At 41.9% G+C, this 22,689-nt stretch overlaps 1 protein-coding gene across 3 annotated transcripts in view; it reads right to left on the reverse strand.

The window, feature by feature from the left end:
- The window catches only part of prickle2b (prickle homolog 2b), an 88,599-nt gene that overhangs the window by 13,311 nt on the left and 52,599 nt on the right, over positions 1–22,689 (reverse strand). For 2 of the 3 annotated variants that reach the window (XM_067588032.1, XM_067588034.1), the window contains one exon: positions 876–1,059. In XM_067588032.1, coding sequence (XP_067444133.1) covers positions 876–1,059 — 184 coding nt within the window. Of the gene's footprint in view, positions 1–875; positions 1,060–7,304; positions 7,824–22,689 lie in introns of those variants that run through there. The other variant, XM_067588033.1, reaches the window with a different exon arrangement.

Genomic DNA, 22,689 nt, shown 5'->3' on the forward strand with positions numbered 1-22,689 from the left:
TGTGCTCCATCCTCAGAGGTGAAAACAGGGGGCTGTGCCAACATTGTATTGACCAGTTCATTGCTCTCAGCTCATCAACAAAATGAAACCTGCTTCTATAAACACTTCTATTGTCCTACAAAACTGGATACCCCCCCAAATGTGCACACCAACGACTCAATGGAGTATTGTAAAAGAGGATTTTCTTGGATGTGCACAGGCCCATTTAATATGTTTGTGTATTACACAAGCTTAGCTGAACCGCTATGAGGGCAATGAAACCTACTGTAAACATGTTTGCAGGCAGAATGAACTGGAGATTAATTTGACTGCAGGAGCAACATAATCCTTGTTATCCATTAGCCCGCAGAAGGCAAAGTCAGCGTAACTGGTGAGCTATCATATGGGGAGATGCAGGTCTAATGGACCTGCAAAAATACAATTCGTAAAAATGATTTATATCAGAAAATGTCTGACCAAGGAACAAGTAAACAGAACTAGGAATCGGACCAGGCTTTCCTGCCAGCTTTCAGTACTTGGCAGTTTTTGATACTCACTGCTATGGAAACGTTTTGGTCGGTACTCAAAAAGTATTAAGATTTCATAACCAGCCTTAGTACAGTGTAAATGCAACATGATCTGTGTCTGAGAGACCTGAATTGCAGATTCACTCTGTTCTTCACACTTAATCTGGAAACTACAAACACCTGGCAGAAACTGCATAAAGCTGCAAGCTGAAAAGCCTAAGTCTGAGGCCCAGTAAAAGAAGTTTAATCATTTTTCTCTTGTTTAGCCATTGTTCAGCCATTTAATGCACTTTTGGAGAACATTCTAGAGATACTACTAACGTGAATGGAAACTTTCGACTCGTGTTGTCCAATGTGAGTGTGATGTACCTGCTCAGGTTTGAGCCCTGGTGGTACCCAGGCGTACTCCTCCAGGGCACAGCCGGAGTCGTCGTCTGAGGTAGAGTTCCTCTGGAAGTCATACATCAGCTTGGTGACCGTCTTCTCCATTTCTACAGGCATGGCTGTCACTGCATGCTCCTCACGACGACACTTACAGTGCACACAGATCTTCCTACCATGGATGAACAGAGACAAATAACAGCCATTAGGATGATAGACAACAAAGAACATCTGCAGTGCCAACAACATAAGTAGACTACAATGTTGCCCAACAGGCACATATTAATGAAAGATTGAAGAGAATAAGAGTGCCTGATCACAAATAAGGACCCTCTAAATAAATCTGTTCAAAACTGTGATTTGTGGTTTGACAGGTCATAATATTTCAGAATCCACACCATTAGGGTGAAAACAAACACTCAGTCTAATAAATCATTGTGTAAATAGAACTACATCTAGGGTGATAGGGTTTAGAAACAGGACGTCATACTGCAGTTGCTGTTTGGGCCATTAATCACAGAAAATACAAACAACCCATATTGCTTTTTTCAAAGGAAACCACCTGTGAAAAAAGTAAAATATCATCCAACCTACTTGGTTGATGGCATAGTAAAGCCCAACTGAAAATTCTTTAAAACCCTTGACTTTTGCTCAAAACCAGATGGGGCCTCTACCCATAAGGGATGTGAACTCTACATAGTTCAAAGGTCAAGGCTTCCCACTGCACTTCTCACAGTATAATGTGAGTGTCACAAATACAATGCTCAACAATCCTCTGAGGTATCAAGAACAAGGATATAATCACAAACAGGCTATGGAAATTAGCAGAATCCAGCCAGTGACAGTGATGGAAAGCAGTACTGTACAAACAACCCAACACACACACTTCTCTATGTACAAGGTTAGCATGAAACATTAGCAGATGCTAAGCCAGGACAGTGCTCCACTCTCATTAGTCAAGCGGACCCACCCAGCTGTAAAATGGAAAGTATCAATGTTTGAGTTTCCAAAGAAAAGATGGTTAGGAGTGTTTGTCACTGACACTCCTCCTCCCCCCTGCTCTTTCATCTTCAGGCCTGTCCAGAGAGTCATAAAGACAGTTGTTATATTTCATAGACTCAAACAACTATTCTGCAGTGTTGTTTTAAGAAATAATGGGATTAACAGCCAAGAATGACTCCTTGGAGAATGACAGAAGCTGTGAGACATCTCACAAAAAGCAGAGCAGGATGTGGGTTAAATACCTCAGTGCATGGATTAAAATAAAAATATATTCCACCTTCACTAGCTCATGATGATGGGGAGGAGACACTGCATACCAGCTCCACCAGAACTGACGGGACTACTTGTGCAACACACGCCTAGTTACAAAAATTCAGAGATGCACGACCAAGCGCTGCGACAATTTGCGGAGCCTTCGCGCTTGACGTGAAAGACGCATTGATGTAATTTTTGGTGCACACATACTCGTCTTGGAGACACTGCGTTGAGCATAAACCTAGCTTAAGCCCCCACACGAAGGGGAAACTCTTCTGGGTGGCCAGAAGGTTGCATCCCACTAACCCTTGCTGCCCCTCAGGCGGCCAAAACAGAGAGACAATCCCATTACCTTCCCAGATGGACGCCTGCCTGTCTGACAGACAGCCCTATGGAGGAGCTTAAGCACACTCAGGACACTGTTTGACAGACTGACAGCTTGGTTGGCTGAGGATCTGCTAGTGTAAAGTGCTTGGAGTGAAGACAACACCATGTGGAGAGCTGGCCGAGCCTTACCTTGTCTCTTGTTCAAAAGAGCACTTGTTGTCCAAGGTTTAGTCTTGGTTAACAAAGCACTTCAGTGTATTTGGCTTAGCACTGATGGATTTTGATGATAGAGTGGACACTGGAAATACTTGGAAACATCTTGTAGCAGTCTAAATAAACATCCCACTGACATGCCTCAACTGGTCATATGACATGTAATCCTTAAAAAGAAAACATACAAATATATAGGTCTAAAGTTGGATGAAATCTCCATCACCACTTGAGATTCCTTACCATCCACCAAAACCCTAACAGCCTATTACTGTCAGCTCAATCTTTCAACATTGCCATGAGCAGAAAGGCAGACCTCTGCAACTTCTGCTGTCATGGTGTCAAACTGACTCCACAGACATTAGCAAACCACATGAAGTGGCCAGATATGACTTCCATGAATATTGACGGATATGATAAATGGAGCCATGATACAGCTCAGACAGACAAAGTCGTCAAGTAGCTGTCAAGCACGAGTGTTAGGAGGGGGTTTGGAAAATCCCTGTCCCAGTGGTATAATGCTATAGCCAGGGGCAACACAGCTCGGCTCATTACAGCCCAGCATCTTCACCATTATTACTAATTTAACGCTGATTAACTGGTTCACACACACACACACACACACACACACACACACACACACACAAATCACATGTATCTACAAGAACACACTTGCTGCTTGGATAGAAGAATGAGAATGATGAGTCAGAGTGCAAAATGATGGCACCAAAAAAGATTAAGCACATATGTACACTTCTCTCGCTCTTCTGACATGCTGCCAGGTGTTTGGCAGTTATTTCTGCCTTGGGGTGAGGAGGGACTCTTGGAGATAAGAGCATACAAATAGCCAGAAGGAGCAGAGTGGACCTGAAGGAAAGCATTTCACACTGCATTCTTCTGAGAGGACACATCACAACCTCACACTTTGCCTCCAAGTTTAACTCCACAGAGACTGTAACAGGCGGAGAAGCTTGCAACCTTTACAGCAATGCACCTCTCCAAACCCACTCTCCAAATCCAGATGTGTGATGACCTTTCCCAAGTGATTCACCTCACAAACATCTGATCTCCCTACATCAGTGCTGGCAGAGATACTGTAAGTCTACAGGGGCCTGTTGCTCCTTCCCTCCCCTTCTATCCTCATGATTTACAACACGCTTCATGCACATGCCTGGGATTTCCCCTCCACTGAAACTAAATCCCCGAGCTTCCCCTTGTAATCTACATGATTTCAATTACGAGAGATTTGGGGACTATGGTAATACAAGTCAAGTACATCACAGACGCCTCATAAATGACTGCGAGGTAAAGCACAGGAAGTAAAGAGGCTTGTTTTCTCTTGTGATTGAACTTTTACATCCCCGGGGAGATGTAAATGCTGACTTATCATTGGCCAGTTGGAGTGTGAGGTTTGTTCAAGACCTGGGGGGTATGTTGTTGGATAGTAATCCCTGTGACCATGTTATCAGTGGACAATCATTCACCGTTTCGGGTTAATTATCATCGTCCCGTTCCTCTAGATTAGTCCTGTAACCCAGGTAACTGGTTGTTTTAATACGTAACTAGTGTCTGATAGGCCCTCTGACAGTCTTTGGCCAAACAACAGACAGTAGTTTGGCCAAACAAGTTGTCTTAAAACATGGATGAAATCTTTGTAAATGTGCTTCAAAGCAGAAATATTAATAAAAAACAGTAAATTTTATTGATTAAAGATAACAGTCAGGGAGCTATCAAAAAGTAAACTTATAGAAATCATCTTTTCCTCAGAGAGAAAGGATTAGGGGTAGGGTAGGGTTAGAGTAAGAAGACTATTCAACACGAGCTTTAGAAAAACATTTGATTCAACTTTATTCAGGAGCCAGTAGTAGAAGTACAGCCTTGGAGGGTTTTGAAGCAGAAGTCTAATTCCACATTCATTCCTGAGCAACTCCCAAAACCGCTGCAGCTTTTCCATGGCATCACTCTAGATGGTCAGATTAAAATCCCATCTTTAAATGACAGCTCTGCACAAAAGCGGAAGACGAATGACAAGAGAGGAGAGCACAGAGGACAGAACAGCTGGGTGTACACTGCAGCCAAGTCTTTTTTTCTTGCCTCTGCTTTTGTTTTCTTTGGAAGAAGTGGGGGAGAGGAGGACAGACTCTTTTCTCTTTAATGTCCTTTTCACTTGGTGGATGCAACGTTTCCGTTCAGTGTTTTGAAGCTGTTTTGGGAATTTTCAGGGGCTTTAATGAACAGCTCTGTTTTCACAAATTACCAAAGTACAGGAATACAAAGTCCCTGGGCTCCATGTTGACTTCAGAGCCATTAGGATTTAATCACAGTTAAACATGACTGGAGGTGTTCCCGACAAGAATCAGGCTCGACAAAGACGTTTTCCATTAGCGGCCAATTAGCAAGAACCAGATGCAACGTGTTCCAGAGGACAGAGATTAGGCCTGCATTCACCTGTCATAACAAATTATAGACAGCCAAAGTCTTGTCCTTGTTTCAGTCTAGCCTCTGGTCCACTAGCCTCGACCAGATATTGGTTATTCTACTCTAAAAAGCATATAGATGCCTTTGAATTTTAACCAAACTATTAACAATATTTCACAAGCATTCAACAATGACAGCTCCCTTGAGTTTTGTAAAGGGGGACTCCACCAATTTCACACACAAAAATAACCATGATGATGTCATCTGGGTTACCTCAGATTGGGGGATCTAATGATACTGACTTGCATTATGGGAAATGTAGGATCCAGTGTTTTTGGAGTTTGACCCATATTGAGGACAAACTGTTGCTTCAAGTTTTATTAACATGTCTCTTGCAAGTCATCTAGACTTTATAGAAGTGCATCACCAAATTGCTGGAGTAATGTAATAGTGCCCTTTACACTCAACCATTGTTAGCATTTTTGTTGCCCAATACAGCAGATAGCCATTTAATGTAGAAAACAGACAAAAGCTAGTGGAACAAGAGCTAACCAAAGACAATACAACAATATAATGCAACCAGTAACTGGTGATTGCAGGTAGGTAAACACACACCAAATGAGTATACACACATGCACATGGATGTACACACATATAAACATAGACTCATGAGGACAAAAACTCCATCTGTATTCAACAGTCACAGCATTTATAACTAAGAAGAATTTATAGATCTGCAAGAGACAGAGCTTTTTTCTTCTCTCTGCTCCAGTGAGGTAATTGAAAAAGCTCTGAGTATCATAATTTCCCCTTCTCTCTTTCTAAGAATTAAACTGTACAAGATTTTTGTGGCAAGTGGGAAGGAGAGAGAATTTTACTTAACATCAAACTGGGACGCTTTTCAACCAGAGATACACTATACTTGAGGCTGGATCACATTACTTATTCATTCAGCACTGACTTGTTCCACAAAGTGACACTACTTTGGATGGGAACAGAGGGAGTCATGGAAGGGACGAGCTTCCAGCACAACCTCACACTGCAGACTTCAGACCATACTTAAGACTCTGGTAACTGATATGCTGCCAGATCAATAGCTAATATACTAACCAGCAACATTTATTGAAAGACTACATGTAGCTTATGAAACATTTCAGAAGAAAACATCAAAGCAAATCCAATCCGGCCCCTCTAGGACTTGTATTGGAATATTATTCTGGATTTTGTTGGACTGTGTCAGTGGGAAAAAGCAGTAACCAATACAGCACTGACATTTTTCCAGAGGCAGTTGTGCATGTCAGAAATAACGGTGGTCTGTCAGTTCAGTTAATGTGTCTTCTGCGGAGGCCAATGATACTGCAGCCAGCTGCTGGAGTCACATCATTCATTATTCCCCCGTCAGTCCATTCATGTGCTAATCCACTGACCCTTTACACTGCTAAAAAAGTAGCCATCTGAACGGGTCAATTAGCCTGTGTTGAGTCTTGTAATGTTCTCCTTAAAACAACTGCCACGAAGCCAAGAGTATGCCACTTGTTTCCAAACTCCTACAAATAACCAGCCGAATTTTATCTGGACGGACTCAACTAATGACAACACAATGAGACTTAACTGGCGGAGCATATTGAAACAAGCTTATTTGGAGGAAATAAATAAATACATAAATACATATAGGATTTTTTTTTCTCAGAAGAGACTTTATTTACGAAGCAATGTGAAATCCATATGGCACAGAGGCTGCACAACAAAGACTTTCTGGCTAGAAAGCGCACAGTAGCCTGACCATTGCGCTCCAGGGGGTGGGGTGGGGGATATAAACCAGCGTCCATAGAGGGAGAGAGCTACAGCACAAGTCCAACAATCCCGCATCTGGGTGTTAAATCTTTATCCAAATAACACCCCGTTTTAGGTCGTGAATGGGTGAAGTGTCTGTACAGGGATACAACTTGAATAAATCTCGGAGAAAGCAAAAACTCAGTTAAAAAAAACAACTCAGTGACCTTTTAATTAGACAACGGCAACTCAGTGGACTGGATTTAAAGCCCGTTGAACGTGCTTTAAAATTCAGTCCAATGAGTTTGAGTCTTTTAGCAGATTTGTGACACACTTCTCTCCTTCCATTACGCACTTAAAGCCACGAAATGGATCATTGGTCGCGCCATCTAAACAGCTCCAAAACAACAGAAAACACGATCCGCTGCTTACCTTCTTACAAACTGCGGCGGAGGGAAGCCATAGCCCTGACCTCGGTGCTGGTTGCGGTGCTGGAGGTTTTAAAACACGTCTTCCTCATTGCAGAAATTGTCACACCACTCCAACGCCGCAGCTTTGCCACGAAAACACCCCGCTCTCAGCCGCTGCGTGGTGTCTGCACCCCTCCACTACATCTATCCCCTGCGTTTAAAAGCCTTTTGTCAACCCCCTGCCCTCTCCGCAAACACATTCAGGAGTTCTGCAAACGAGGAGAAAGCGTAAACGAAGAGCCAACTTTAAGTGCGTAAAAACAAATCCCCTTTTCGCAGCAAGCCACAGATCCAAACCAGAGCGCAGATCCCGCCGAAATGTTTTCAATCCCAACGAATAAAACAGAGATCTCCTTTGGTGGTGAGGTCAAACACTGCTGCCGAGTCTGAGAGAGAATCCGTGCGGACTTTCGGTGCGTAAAGACACGGAGAGCTACAGCTTCTCCGCTCGCTGACCGACCCACTGAATAACAGCGCTTTAATCCTTACTCTGTGTCAAGCCAGTATAAATAACATCATCATCATTTCCGGTTGAAACCTTCACAATAAAGGCAGCAATGTCAGAAGCTTGTTATTTTGGTTTATATTGCATTCTAAAAAAGTATTGTGATATTATTTTCTATACAATTACCACACACACATAGTTACACGTTCTGTCTTATGTCCAATTATATATATAAATACGTTTCTGAGAAAATATTAATTATATTTTTAAATAAACACATTAAAAGAAAGAATTCTGTCCAGAACTATCTGTGAATGAATTTAGAGGTTGTTGCAAAAGATGTTGCAAACCCCTTCTGCTAAGGAAGACCCTGACATGTGGTTGAAAGCTCTGGAAAAAGCTATTTGGACCATGAGATTTTTTTTCAAAGGTTAGCAATGAACTTTTATGATCAACTATAAATAAATCTGCAGCTAGAAAGTGGATCTTGAGTTATTTGTTTAACTGATTTTTGTCAGATTTATTTTTATTGAGTATCCTACTTAACCATAAAAATCCACATAAAATTCTTTATAGGCCTAATGGTAATTTAAAAAGCAATGTCTGTTCACTCTGAAAACATCAGCTTTAACTAATGTTATAGTCTAAATAGTGCAAATATTCCCACAGGCTACACAATCAGATCACTATCACTGAGCGTTAGAGGACCATGCCAGTGATCTTGCATGTTTTATCACATTTATTTCAAGTCATTAAATATTTCACATATATATGATCTTTACAACCCATTTTGGATAATATATTTCTAAAGCTTTTGTTTGAAGGCACAGTTGCTTACTTCCTTTCTTATTCTGGGCCTTCTCTGGTTGGATTGACACACACGCGGAGGGAGAGAGAGCGACCCCTCTCTTCTCTCCTCCCCGCATACTAATATCCCGGGGTGATGTCAGCAAGTCAGCGTCCCAACACTGGTGTAATTAGCAGCACGAATGACTGGTGCTCTGGCAAGATTTGCATGTGAATTAAACCATTTCCCTGAATCAACTGGCTGGGGGGGAAGAAGAGAGAGAGAGAGGGAGAGGAGGGGAGAGGGGAGCCCTAGGGTGCTGACCTGCATGGGGAAACGGAGAGGTGAGCCCCTGTAAACAAAACAGTGCTGTTCGAATGGACATAAGCTGGAGAAAGGACAAAAGGCTTACAGACCGATGAAAATCCACTGAATGAAAAACAAATGTAAAGCCAATTTAACTAAAACTATTTTCCAAGTCAGTGAGTGTTTATAGGCTGATTTGTTATTTGCTAAAGATTAATGAACAATGGAGCTTACAATCACTTGACTCTAATCTTTGTAATACACTTTTATTTTTAAGTTATTACAAGTACAAAAGACTTCCCCCCACAATACTGCTGACCAAAACACAGTCAGATATGAGGAAAATGTCAATTAAATCAAGGGACTGATGTTGATACGATCAACTCGTGGAGTCAGTTAGCTCAGCCATTAGCGACAACATAAACAACACAATTGTTCCCTAACTGATTACCACCATCTCAGCTATTTTGGTTCCTTCTTAATCTCTCAAACACTTGCTTGGCAATAAGCTCTATAATGCTATCTCGCCTCTCTTGTTCCTACAATGAGTGGTAGGAGTATTGAACAACGTCCCACTGCCGCTCCTCATCTGCTTATTTTGTGTAACGCACAATGTGTCAAGAAACAGGGAAAACATCCAAAGCCGGAAAAAAATAAGTTCTCTGGCAATCAAAGCTTAACAGATTTGTGGCAGATTTCAAAAGGCAACTTGGAGGACAGATAGAATGAAAGTGGGTTAGAGAATAATTAAATCAAGATTTGTGTATGTTTTTCCCAAAGTGCACTGCTGCTGCCTGTTGGCCAAACACAGGTTAAAAAAAAGAGATGCGGAAAGGAAAATAAAAAAGCTTGCTTTGAAATAATGTCTGCAAAGCTGCATGAGGAAGAATTTTTTGCTGCTGCTGCTGAAAACAGCCGGCAGCTCTGAACGACCTCCTAAGTTTTTGAGGACAGTGCTGCAGTCTCTTTTCTCCTTTCAGGAACTGTTCCTTTGGCTTCCCTTGAGTCAGACTAAAGCTCTGCTTTTCTTTTTAGTGAAAGCTTTCTTTCTGCCCTGGATTCTCCTCTCACACGTGGCGGGGCAACTCTCGCTAAGTCTCATACATAGGAACGTAATCGCGGCCTCTTTACAAACACAAGAATATCAATTGCAGCTCAGGCTCTACTTACGGGCTATCCACAGGATTTTACAAGGAGCCCTAAGTGACAGTGTCCTCGGCCTGCAGCAACCACAGAATGGGTAAACTGGTTCAGGGCCAGCCATTTCCCCAAAAAAATCATTCCCTTTTCCCCAATAAACTGTTCCCTGACCTACAGTGAGCTGTTTTAAATGCCACAAGAGGACTGAATAAAAGCATAGAGGCCAGCTTGGGGGACATACCACAGATAGCATTGCCTACATGGACTCTTGGCATGCACAGAGAGCCTCTGCTTGGTAATTTTAGACAGTGAGCTAAACAGGTTTACTCCCTTCCGAAGCATGCATAAGCATATTGAGGCTTTTGTCTCTACCAACGCACAGGATGAGCGATATTGTAAATACATGTTCCCCCAGGGGATGAGAGCCCATCTGAAGTATGCAAAAAGTTGTACTGCCTCAAAGGATCTTATCCTCCAAGAACATTATTCACGTCTTACCAGGGAAGGAACTGATTTATATACAGTCTGATATGGTCAGAAAAACACTCCTGATAAATCAATGCCTTTATCTCGATTTGAGATGTAGCCAACATCTCAACATGGCCTCCACATCTTTATTTCTCATCTGCTTTTTTAGGAACGCCAGTCTCCTCTCCTTTCATGTGGCAAATGCTGATGGCTATCACTCTAGAGTCAACACACAAGGCAGCTGGGACCAACCCCAACAGCTGATAGCCAAGACATGTTGGGAGGGAGGGAGACTACTTCCTCTTCCATATATATTTTCTTGCCACTGCTGGAAAGGGTTTCTCAAGCAAATTTCAGATTACTCAAAGTGTTCACACTGCCCAAAATCTGGTTCCCTGACTGGCTGCCCGACTGTGTTCCAGACCCTTAAACTTACTGGTGGCGGCCATGATGTTGGGGGCAGGGTAATGTTGTCACACCATGTAAACCATATAACATTCCTCAGCAACCAGATCTGTGCTGGGCAATTGAGAAGGGTGTTGAGCAGCAAGGGTTTGAGGTTTGAGTGGAACAGAAGTGACCAAAACTAAGGCCCTCTGGTATTCTAATGGTTAAGGTGCTTAACTGCAAAGTTCCTGGTTCGATTTCAGCGGGGGGAGCTTTATTCATTTCATATACCCATCTCTTTTCCTTCTTTTTCTGTCTGCCTCTTTACTATCTGCTTCTCAATAAAGGCAAAAATGTAAGACAAATAATCTCGAAAAACAACCAAAATTGTTGTCATTATTGTTCCGTAAAAAGATCTGAAGTAAAGTTTGTAAGTAAAATGCCTATAGATAGGCAAAGATTAGTTCACCAGAACCACAAAGCAAATTGGCAACAAGTTGAAAATTAACTTAAAAAAGACAACAGGAAGTATTAAGTGTCAGTATGCTTAAAACGCTCACATCCAGGTTCAAAGAAGAGGAATCACCAGACAGTATACAGGGTCACTGGTTTTCTCAGGAGAAGCCTGACATTCAGTGAGAGGGGGGCTTTTTGGGGTTGGATGGTGTCATTTTGAAAACACACTACCACCATGACCTACAATAACAGTTCTTTGGCTGAACTACTTTGCCCAGAAAGCAGATTTAGTGTGACATAAGACTGGGGGCTCACTATGGGTCCTCTACTCAAGTGCCCCTCTGTACCCATGTTCCCAGCAGATAAGTGGCCATTATTCATCCCGTGTTGAACATTAACTGGATTAATTCTGCATGAGTTGAAGGGTGAAATAGTATTTGTCCAAAGGGAGGGAAATGGCAAGGAAATGAGGAGAGTAGCCAGCTTGGCTGAAATTCTAATTAGCTTGGGGGTTCGTTAGCACACAAACTCGACTCTTGCTGCAGAGGCCTTGCTGATTCAGAGGCCTGGGTAAGCCATTAAGCCACAGAGGGGAAAATAGAGGGAGACAGTGAGGAAGAAAAAGAGAGAGAGAAAGAGTATGGACACTTGGTTTCACGCATAAAGGCCCAGGGCAAGGAGGTGACCTTGTGGAGTGACTTCTCAAGGGGACTGGAGCTATTTCTGCCCCTCCTGGCCCACTTACACAAGGGCTCTTCAGCACAGAGGAAAAACACACTCCTAGCCCTCCACCTCTGTCTATCCATCAGACCATCCATCTCCACTGCAGACAGCGCTCTCCAGGGCGACGCAGTTCAATTTCCAGCTTGCTGTGCCCAACAACGGCGGTTTGTCAATGAGCTTTTCTCTGCCGTACTGTACATGTGGATTCTGATTCAAAACATAACTAGGTCATGAGGTAGTTTAAAAAAAGGAAGAGGGAGGAAGAGTTGTAGTAAAGAAATACTGTAGTGGACGCAGTGGGATATGAGGAATGGCAAATAAGAGACAATGAAAAATGAGTTTAGACGTTATTATTCCTGTGTCTGTGCCTGAGAACTAAAGAGACATTTGCAAGATGAGATCTAGCTTTTTGAGTGCTCAACCTACCCATCTGTCCTGAAAATGATTAAAAAATGTTGTGAAGTAATATACAAAATCTCTCATTTATCTCCAAGCAACACATAAAGCCACAGCAGCTCTGAGACAGAATGATCCTGTGGCTCCATGAATGAACCACCCACCTCCTAACTTCCCACACTCAGCACCCTGCAGCCATTTTTCTGACTCAACTCTCTCATTCAGCCTCCACTGATGTTCCTCTTCCTCACCTTGTCATCATGACCCAGATGAGTGGCGTGGGTGACAATGCTAATTTGCTGACTCTCCCTCTCAGTCTCTGTCAGTGCAGGTTTTTGTTTCATTCACTTCACTATAAGTTTCCGTCAGTTAAATCTCTTTCTGGTGCTCTTTCTAACAAATCACCTTGCAGCCCTCGCCCGCAGCCACAATCACATGCCAACTGACCAGATGTTCCATCGTTAATAATGAATATTAGCATACTCATTAGTTGGACCACAATTGTGGGGTAGAAGCCACAGTCTTGATATATGATCTTATTCTCAAGGCTGCATAAAGCCATGCCAACACAAAAGCCTTTATGTGGAGTTTGAGGCTTTGTACGCAGTGTTCTTTAGAAAGATGCCGGGTAAAACCAATATATCCAGTTGGGGGGAGAAAGTGCAACAAAAGCAACACATGTTGAATGTGTATTTGGCTGGTAAGCCTCTGGAGCAAGCCTGAATATCTAAAATAGTCAGTATTTGCAAAAAATATTCTATGCCTAGGTGGTTGTCTGCACTCCACTTTCTCGAGAGCTCTCCTATAATGGTTTAAGCTCAAACTTTTAGTTAAATAAACTCCAACGCTCAGCCATGCCAGGTTTAAATATTTAGCTTTAGAGGAGTTGTGGGTAGAGCAGTGACAGACGGGATCAGTCCATCAAACAGAGTTTGGCCTGAGGGCGTTTGATCCACTCTACTAGAAAAATGTACATGAACACAGGGCTGTGCCTATGTAAAACTACACCATGAGTTTGGTTTGCAATTTGTTATCAACACAATTCAGCTGGATGGAAGAAAGAGATTCTTTCAGCACGCCAACTGGACGTCTGAGTTTTCCCATCATGAAACCAGCCAGTGTTTATGTGTGTGGCTTTGGGTAAAGTAATAAATGACAACAAAAATACTTAAACATGAGTCGTGATAGTCAAGTGGAAATATACAGTCAGGTTTAATTTGATCTATTTATACTGTACCTACAGACTAACTACAGGCAGCAGCAGCATGTTTGCGGTGGGAGGAGCAGCGCTGGCATTGTTCAAAGCTTTCTAGTCTTTCTATGAAGAGCATCTAATTAGCAACTGAAGTTGAAGGACGATTTTGCTTCACATTGATGACACTCGCACACAAACAGACTGATCTGTGACCACAGGCATACAAGACACACAGAGTCTGGTAAGTGAATCAGTAATGGGGATGGGGAGGGTGTAGATATGGGGCCTAAATGAACCACATCCTGACTCTTCAGAGACATTGGAAAATATCGAAACATAACCTGTGCATTTTCTTTTAACACCTGTAGCGTTCTGATGCATTAAAAAAAATCTGATCACTCTTAAGTCCCTGAAATCTTGGTTTCAAATCTTTCTTTATAACATGAAATATTTGTGACTGAATAATCAACAACCATAGTTAAAGTTGACATTCTTAGATATTATTTATTAAGATTTCGCTCAAAAAACTTGTTTCATCAGGACTGTGAGGGTGTGGTTTGATCAGATTTGATTGACATAGTGGTCTGGCAACATACAGTAAGAAATCAATACAACTTCATCATCATATTGATTCAAATGTTGCTAAATCTTGATTGATGCGTTGAAGTTTGTGACATCACCTTTTCACAACTGAGCCCTGCCCACTTCACACCAGTGAAAAGATCTCAGTCACATACAAAACACATACGGTCTCTCTCGTGAAAAAAATCTGGCATGAAATTGTGTGTTCATGTAGGATACCATCATAGAAGAAGCAGATTGAGAAAATATGTTTATATTTATATGTCAGGGCCTTTGAATTGTCATTACTTTATTAAAATGACATTTTTCTGGAGCCTTTATGTCCTTTAAGGTGATATTGCAGCCAACTGAGACACACACAGACAGAAAAACTCAAATGTATTCAAGACTATGTGGATCCGGTGGTAGATGGTAGCAGGTTGTTGCTTTCCTACTAGTTCAAATTGCCACCTGTCACCCCAATAATCCAGCTAAGAGTGTTTGAATAGTTATTATCTCATTGCGTTTATATACATCAGGGTACCGGAGAAAGGAAGTAAATGCACTGTGTGACAAGAAAGAGATAATCTCTGGATGAGGTCATGTCATTGTCTAAATGATGAACAGATGAATCTGAAAAAATACATAAGGAGATTAAACTCAATCTGATTTCAGACTAAGCAAGTCACTTAAACTAATAGACTGGTAAAACCACAGAAAACATATTCTGAAAGCCTACGAAGATTCTTCAACGGTCTGTTTTCATCCAATGGTAGTGTTTCATTTAGAAATGATTCTTCCCAAATAGGTTTAAGCTATTTAATTTGCTCCTTATTGCATCTTGTTACACTGTTTACCCTAACAAAGGGGGATGGAGGCTGAGCAGATCTCTCTCACACACACACACACTAAACACACCGTGTCCACATCAATAAGGCCACTGCTGCCCTTTCTCTATAGGGTCTTGAGGGTCTGTGGAGGTTATGGATTGGAGGAGAAATTGCCATTTCCAGGACGTGACAGACTTGCGGCGTGGGCCGATAAAGATGGTGAACCCGGGGCTTTATTGACTGATCGCTGCTGAGAGCTGAGACTGTAGGCAGCAAACACACACAAAGACAGACACGAATGAGAAGGCACAGGAGGAGGAATGAGTCACGTTGAGCGATCCACACCCACTGCCATCACACTTACACAAAATCCCATTTAACGATTTTTATCAAATCAAGGTCAAACTTTCAGAGTGAACACATCTCTGAAGAAATACAGACCGTCGATCCATCACTTCTCATGCCTTTTAAAAATTGTAGGCTTGTTTTGAATACCAAGTCTAAGCAAACTTATTCACAAGGTAGTGCCATAGAAGTCTCTATCCATCTCTAGCCTTTTCTTCTCCCACTTTATTCCCCACTTACTGCTGCTCCCCTATGTTCCCTTTTTAAAGCATGGCCCATTAGGAAGCAGTGAAAGAGAGCAGTGCCCTGAGAGAAACTAAATCACTCCGGCCCACTGCTGTTTACACCAGACCCGGCCCGCTGCTTGAGCCGCTGTTTATTTGAACTGTGAACCACCGTGCGAGGTGTGTGTGAAAGAAAAAGTGTAAGCGTGTGTGTGTGTGTAAGAGAAAGAGAGAGCATGTGTACTGCAGAACCGGGGAGGGGAGGGGATGGGGGGTAGAGGTTCCACACAAAACCCAGTGTCTCGCCCTCCGATTTCTTTCACACCTCTCTTAACACTCTTTTCACAGCGTATTCATTTGCCCCGCGGGCTCCTGGCGCTCCTCAAGTTCTCCAGGCCACAGACAGGCCTCTGTGTAGCCCGGTTGGAGCTGCACCACTCAGGCATAGGGAGTCTGAAAACAGACCTCTTACACCCCCCATGGCGCTCCAGACACAATAATGTCCTTCTCCTGACCCACATATGACATCACAGCCTGGTTCTCACACATTCACATATGCTCACACACACAATCAGACAGAAAACATCCAGCCACTCTTGCTAAAAAGCACACACACAAGCAAGAACGCATGCAAATGAATGCTTGGTTCTGTATCGATGGACATTACCAATCAAAGCAGGCTCTAAGGTGATGCACGCACACACACACACACACCTTGGGGGAACAGTAAAGTTAGTGTGGGATCAGTTAAAACTGTCCAAGGCAGGAGTATAGGATAAGAAGACCTGAGCATCAATGAAGCCACTGTTTAAAAAGTGCAGACTGACTGGAAGAACGAAGAGGAATATGAAAAGCTGCCAAGTATTCAGACACGAGAACAAGGACACACACTGAGGAGGCACACACATACACACACGAAATAAGAACACAAATATACCAACACACATGCACAGAAAGCTGGGCTTATCTAATTGCTGGGTGAATGTACTGAAAGACTGTATTTACTTATTGGTAGTATTTTTTTTCTAGGAGACTAGCTGTTGCTCTTTTAGTTCCATTTATGTGCGGGTGGTAATGAATTAGCAGCACAGGCGTCACTGGTCATAAACACGCCATTCATTCTTATGATCACATCATCAAACTGACAATAAAGATGATGTAACATCAGTTTTTTGTGGGGCACGGACATTTAAAAGACCACAGGAGAAGAGAAGAAAAGTAGCAGCCAAAGTTTGAGTTAAAAGGATGACAAATAATCATGAGTGTCAATTCCCTTAAGAATATTCACAACAGCTCAGGAATGAGCCAAAGGCCTTTCAAATCACTGACTTTTGCTTATTTCATGGAAAAAAATACTGCAGTTGCTCCCTGAAGCATGGAACAGCTAATCTATGTGTATCGTTCTTCTCGCCTCTGTTGCTGGACTCCACATGTGTTGCTGGCAGCGGCTGCACATAAACAAACTTTTCAGCCAGACAGAAACATACAGAGAGATAGTGCAAACACATGCTCACGCACAGGGCAGGAGGGCAGACGTGTGCCAAAAAGCATGTGTACAGGCTTGCACACACAACCATGCAAAAAAAACCCATCAGCGTCTTTACAAGCTACTGTTCTCTAAAAATTCATGCCCATCAGCAATAGTTAGCATGACGGAGAGTGACATACTAATCTGTGAAAAGGCACTGTCGATATCCGCCATGTCTAATCACATCACAGCACTGCAGCTCAAGTATGTTTGCTGCTTGTTCTGGCTCCCCTCTGGTATCTGGGGCAGCGTACCAGCGAGCAGAGTAAACTCTGGACAGGAAAGGCTGCTCTGTGTGTGTTTGAGAGTGTCAGTGTGTGTGTGTATATGCATGCCAAGACTGTGCCAGCCACAAGACTGATGCTGGCGTCAGAATGAATCACATACAGTCTGCTATTCCTTCCCTGCAGCACACCAAGAGGGTAGCTGGGAGAAAAGAGAGCGAGAGAAAGAGAGATCATAAAAACAGATCATAAAAAGCAACATCAATGGGTGATAGACCAAGCAAGAGAGGGAAACATAAAAAGGGAGTGTGAAAAACAGGAGGGCTTATGAGACAAAGGTTGAGAGGGAAACACAATGAGGAAGAAAAAACACACACACACACGACAGGGAGGGAGACCACATGGTATCACCAAGCTCATCCATCTGCAGCCAAGCTACATGCCAATACATTCAATCATTCTTTGGATTTGACCTATGGATTTGTCTAGTTGTTGGTTCACCCTCCATTATATGCAAACCTTCTGATGGCATATGAGAAGGACCTTGATTAGACAGATTTTCTACTGGTCTGATCCATCACACTCCCACACAAGGCTGCTACAATAGCATCAACCAATAAATGGGTAAGATACTTTCTGCAGTCCTTTCAACCATGCACCCATTTGTGTTAATCTGATGGCAATTTAACACGTTGATCTCATGTCTGAATAAGCTCCTGAATCATTTTTACATAAAAGTCACAACAGCAATCTCACAAGGTCAAACCTTTCGTGTCACTTTCAACACAACACAAGTCTGAAGTAACTGCCGTCCCATTATAGGGACAAGTATATAGCATGGACTTATGCCACATACCACAGCGTTTATAGCTTAAGCTAGTTTGCTGGTTTCGTCCCTAGATGGGGTTTTAAAATATATAAAACTCAACAGTTAAATACATATGAAACTGCACAGGACTCGACAATACATTACAACACAAAACTCAGCAAGTACATACAAAGCAGCACGAAAGACAAACATACCATAAAAGTTTCATAAAACAACAAGCACCAGATTACTCATGACTGATCCCTCTTTAAGAGCTGTTTTCAGTTTGAGTTTAAAATGTTCCCAGTCATGATCCATTTTGAGTTCTGTGGGTAAAGAGTTCCACATGTTGATCCCCCGAACAGAAAAAGCTGTCTGTCCAAATGAGGATTTACGAAAGGGCTCCTTACAATCCCCAGTAGACGCGCCTCGTGTTACTGAGCCAGAAGCCCTGAGAGGTACCACCAGGTCACTGAGCATCTGGGAAGCCTGGTAATTAAGTCATTTATAGATGAGTTTAAGGTTAGCAAATTTTAAAAAATTATCAAAACTTAACATATTTTAACTTTTTTTTGATGTAAAGGCTGCAGCAGCACAAGGTAAAGCATAAAGCAAGAGAGCGTGCCTATTTGCCTTTTAAGATCAATTAATACAGATAGCTCAAAGACCTACTGTGACTTGAGCTGCAACAATTAGTCTATTGACAGAAAATTAATCACCAACTATTTTGATTATCAATTCATCGTTTTGAGTCATTTTTAAGAAAAAATGCCAAAATTCTGTGGTTCCATCTTCTCAAATGTGAATATTTTCTGGCTTCTTTGGTTTTCTATGATAACTAACTGAATATCTTTGGGTTGTGGACTGTTGATCAGAACAAAACAAGACATTTTAGGTTGCATCTTTAGCTTTGGGTAACAATGATTGGCATTTCTGACATTTTATAGACCAAACAACTAAATGACGATTAATCAAGGAAATAATCAACAGATTAATCGATAAGGAAAAATTATTGTTAGTTGCAGCCCTAATTGTGACTGATTAGTGTAGTATGTTCCCAGCTGGCTAGCATATAGAGGTTAGCCCGTCAGCTACAGTGCCTCACTAGCCAGCCTTGTGAGTAGTCCCTACGCCACCAAGCTTCAAGCACTGCTTATTTCACAAGGATGCATGGACGAACATGCAATCAGCCACCTTCTGGTGTGACCAGTTCTTATTCAAACTGAGTCTTCAGTCAATATGGCCAATAGTAGGCTTCCAGCCTCAAAGCTGCCCCCTTTGCTCAGAGACCTAGCAAAAAACCTGGCATTGATATCTATTGATCATGAGCTACTTTGCATTTAGCAGCTGTAACTGACCCTGCTTGTCCATCTGATCCTCCAAAGTCCAGAGATCTGACCAGCAGTTCAGTGTGCTGCTTCACCATTGTGAAATCTATTGATTACACATAAAAACAACAGTATTTCAACTGATCCTATTGGGACGGACTTTAATTTTCTCAAACAATATCTGATCAATGCACAGCAGGGTTCAGTGAGAATAATCACCAGCTTTCCCTGGATCTTAATTGGAAAATGAATAGATACATAGACATAAACAATAGGTTATAAAAATGTCTCCCATGTTGGGAAGCGGATATGAGAGAGCACAATTTTTGATGACATAGCACAGATCTCGGTGTGCAGACAGCACGGCCTGAACAACACATGAACTCCAAGCATCTGGGACACATTTAGCACCCATGTGCAATGTATTACATATTTCTGGAAACAAAGCCACGCTCGAGTCTGTAATCTGTTGATGGGAATTTATTCCGTTGTTCATGGTTTGGTTTGTTGTGACTTCAGTGTGGTAAGCAAGGTTTTTCTGAGGAAGGCTGACAAAGAATGACTGAGAGGTAAGGGAGGAGGAATGAAGCAGATGCTGAATAAATAAAATATAGGAGAGTCAGCCAAAAGATTACAAATCAACTAAGCAACAAACAATCCAACGAAGTCAGTGTAGCTCCTCCACTGCCAGGCTTTTCACACTCCCAGAATTCTTAGCTATAAATTACTATTTTAGAGCAGAGGGGTGAAATTCATCACCCTCCTGGTCGGCAGGCTGGGTAAACTTTAGAGATCCTGTGTCGGCCTGCAAACTCTGATCATCAACTTGAAGAGTCCTGGCTAACTTGGCAGTGATGTGGCTGCCACCTGCAGCACTGCAATGACCTTCAACAGGAAGAGGACAACAAGAGTTTAAAGCACTAGAAGATAAACAGTGCTTGCAGTTTTACAGGGGTTGTGTGTCGAACTATTCCTTGGCCAGACAAGACAGGCTAGCTGCTTCCTCCTGCTTCAAGTCTTTATGTTAAGCTAAGCTATTGTCTCCTGGCTCCAGTGTCATATGTACTGTACAGACATGAGAGTGGTATCAATCTTCTTATCTAACTTTCGGCAAGAATGCAAATACGTGCGTTTTGTAAAATGTCAAACTATCCCTTTAATTGAAAAAAACATTATACTGCACAGTAATGATAGCATTCATTTACTCATTCATCTACCCTTAAGCTCTAATACTACTACGATATGATCTTATTTTTCCATTACGCCACCAAAATTGGAGATCGTATCCACCCTTCAAATTTGAACCTTAGGATAACTTTCCCTTGCTTGCTCTGCTTCATGAATAATCACAAAGGCTATATAAAATTGAAGGCCAACGTTTTTGAAGTTCTTACTGAATAAATTCCAAGCAGAGGACATACTTTTTATACATTTTTGGTGCCATTTTTCCACCTATGCTTGGTAAGTGAGAAGACAGTGAGTGCCTTTGAAAATAGTGGGATGTGACTTGGAGAATTCAAACATTTTTTGCTGAAGCTGCATCAGTCATTCATTACACTTCTCTGAGTATACTGAATATATTACCATTCAATGCTGTTAATAATGAGCAAAAACAGCATGAATCCAAAAGTGCTTGGATCTTCCGCTGACCCAAAGCCATTATAAAACCTAATAGGCAGCACACAAACCAACAAAGAACAAAAACATGGCTTTAATAAACCTAGTTAACATGAAACTTTAAAACGGCCCGCCCAGCCCCCGTCTAAACCTCAGCGCAAACCTCAGTCAGCCTCTGTTTAGAATCTGCACCCTATCGTAGTCGCTACTGTGTCCAATGGCTTTCTAGGCAGAACGCTAACCAGCCAGGCGGTGGTGAGGCTACTGGCCAAGCAGCCACTTGTTAGGTCTGTGGGGTTAGACAACCACATCTGGTCTGCCTGCACCCACTTAGAGCCCCACCATGGTCTACTGTTCAGCCAAACCTCAGAGGTCAAGGACACAACCAGCGAGTGGGTGTGTTTTCAGTGCATGTGTCTATGTGTATATACTCCTCACCCTCCCATACATCCTACAGAAATGGTAAATGGATGTAAATATGAAGCAGTTGTGCTCCACCCTAAATAAGTATAAACTATTCATTTAAATGCCAGATTAAAGATTGCCTCCTCTTTTTTTTCTTTTTAGAGGGACCTGAATTTATTTGGGCTGAGTTGAGGCAAAAGGTGAATAAAGAGTGGCCCGAAGGCACCAATGCAGAATGGGATCAAAATAACTGAAAGTATTCATGAAGGTGAGATATTGCGAATTCTGGCCTTGAGCTTTTTCCCCCCTAAGCGCTTCGTCACAATGCAAATGCCACCACCTGACATCATAAATCTGATGTAATGAAAGACGCCAGCAAGCAACAGCTTCATCTGACACACTCAGATGTGAAAATTATAATAAAAAGCCCATCTGTCTGATGTCTGTCATAAAACCTGCATCTTAAATCTGATGCTGGCACTGATCAGAGCTGATGGTAATTACTGTGTGTAGTCATGTCTGTGTTCAAGTGATTCATCCGTTATCTGGCTCTGGATGACACTAGCATAGTTACAGTAAGAGCATGACGATTGCGTCATGATGGTGACAAAGACAGGACGTACCACTGTGTTTCTGTCACCATCAGACTTTAAGCCTCTGTTCTCTGAAAGAGTCTAGCAAAGACTGACACACTTTAAGACATACTTGAACATGATGTCGAATACAAATTCGCATATGCTTTTATTTACTTATGTCTAACTGTAACCAAGTAAAACTAGACCCAGGTGCCAACAAACATCAATCTTAGAGCAACTTTGGAATGACAATTTAGTTTCACATAAAAGAAAGCAAAATGTTATTTTCAAAAGATTTCATACTTATTTTTTTTTTGTTTTCCAAAAACTTTCTGTTCTCATTACCACCTGCAATTTAATTTTTGCAGTTTGTGAGTGTTTTAGTATGCATTCTTATGTTTATTTACATGTTGTCACTTTTCCAGTGTAAACACACTACTGTACATACTGGAACCAATAAATCGTCCTGGCCAATGTTAGCTTATTGCAGGTATAACAATAATAATAATAATAATAATAATAATAATAATAATAATAATGATAATAATAATAAGAAGAAGAAGAAGAAGAAGAAGAAGAAGAAGAAGAAGAAGAAGAAT

The sequence above is a fragment of the Thunnus thynnus genome, chromosome 4, assembly GCF_963924715.1.
Source record: "Thunnus thynnus chromosome 4, fThuThy2.1, whole genome shotgun sequence".
Taxonomy (NCBI): Eukaryota; Metazoa; Chordata; class Actinopteri; order Scombriformes; family Scombridae; genus Thunnus; species Thunnus thynnus.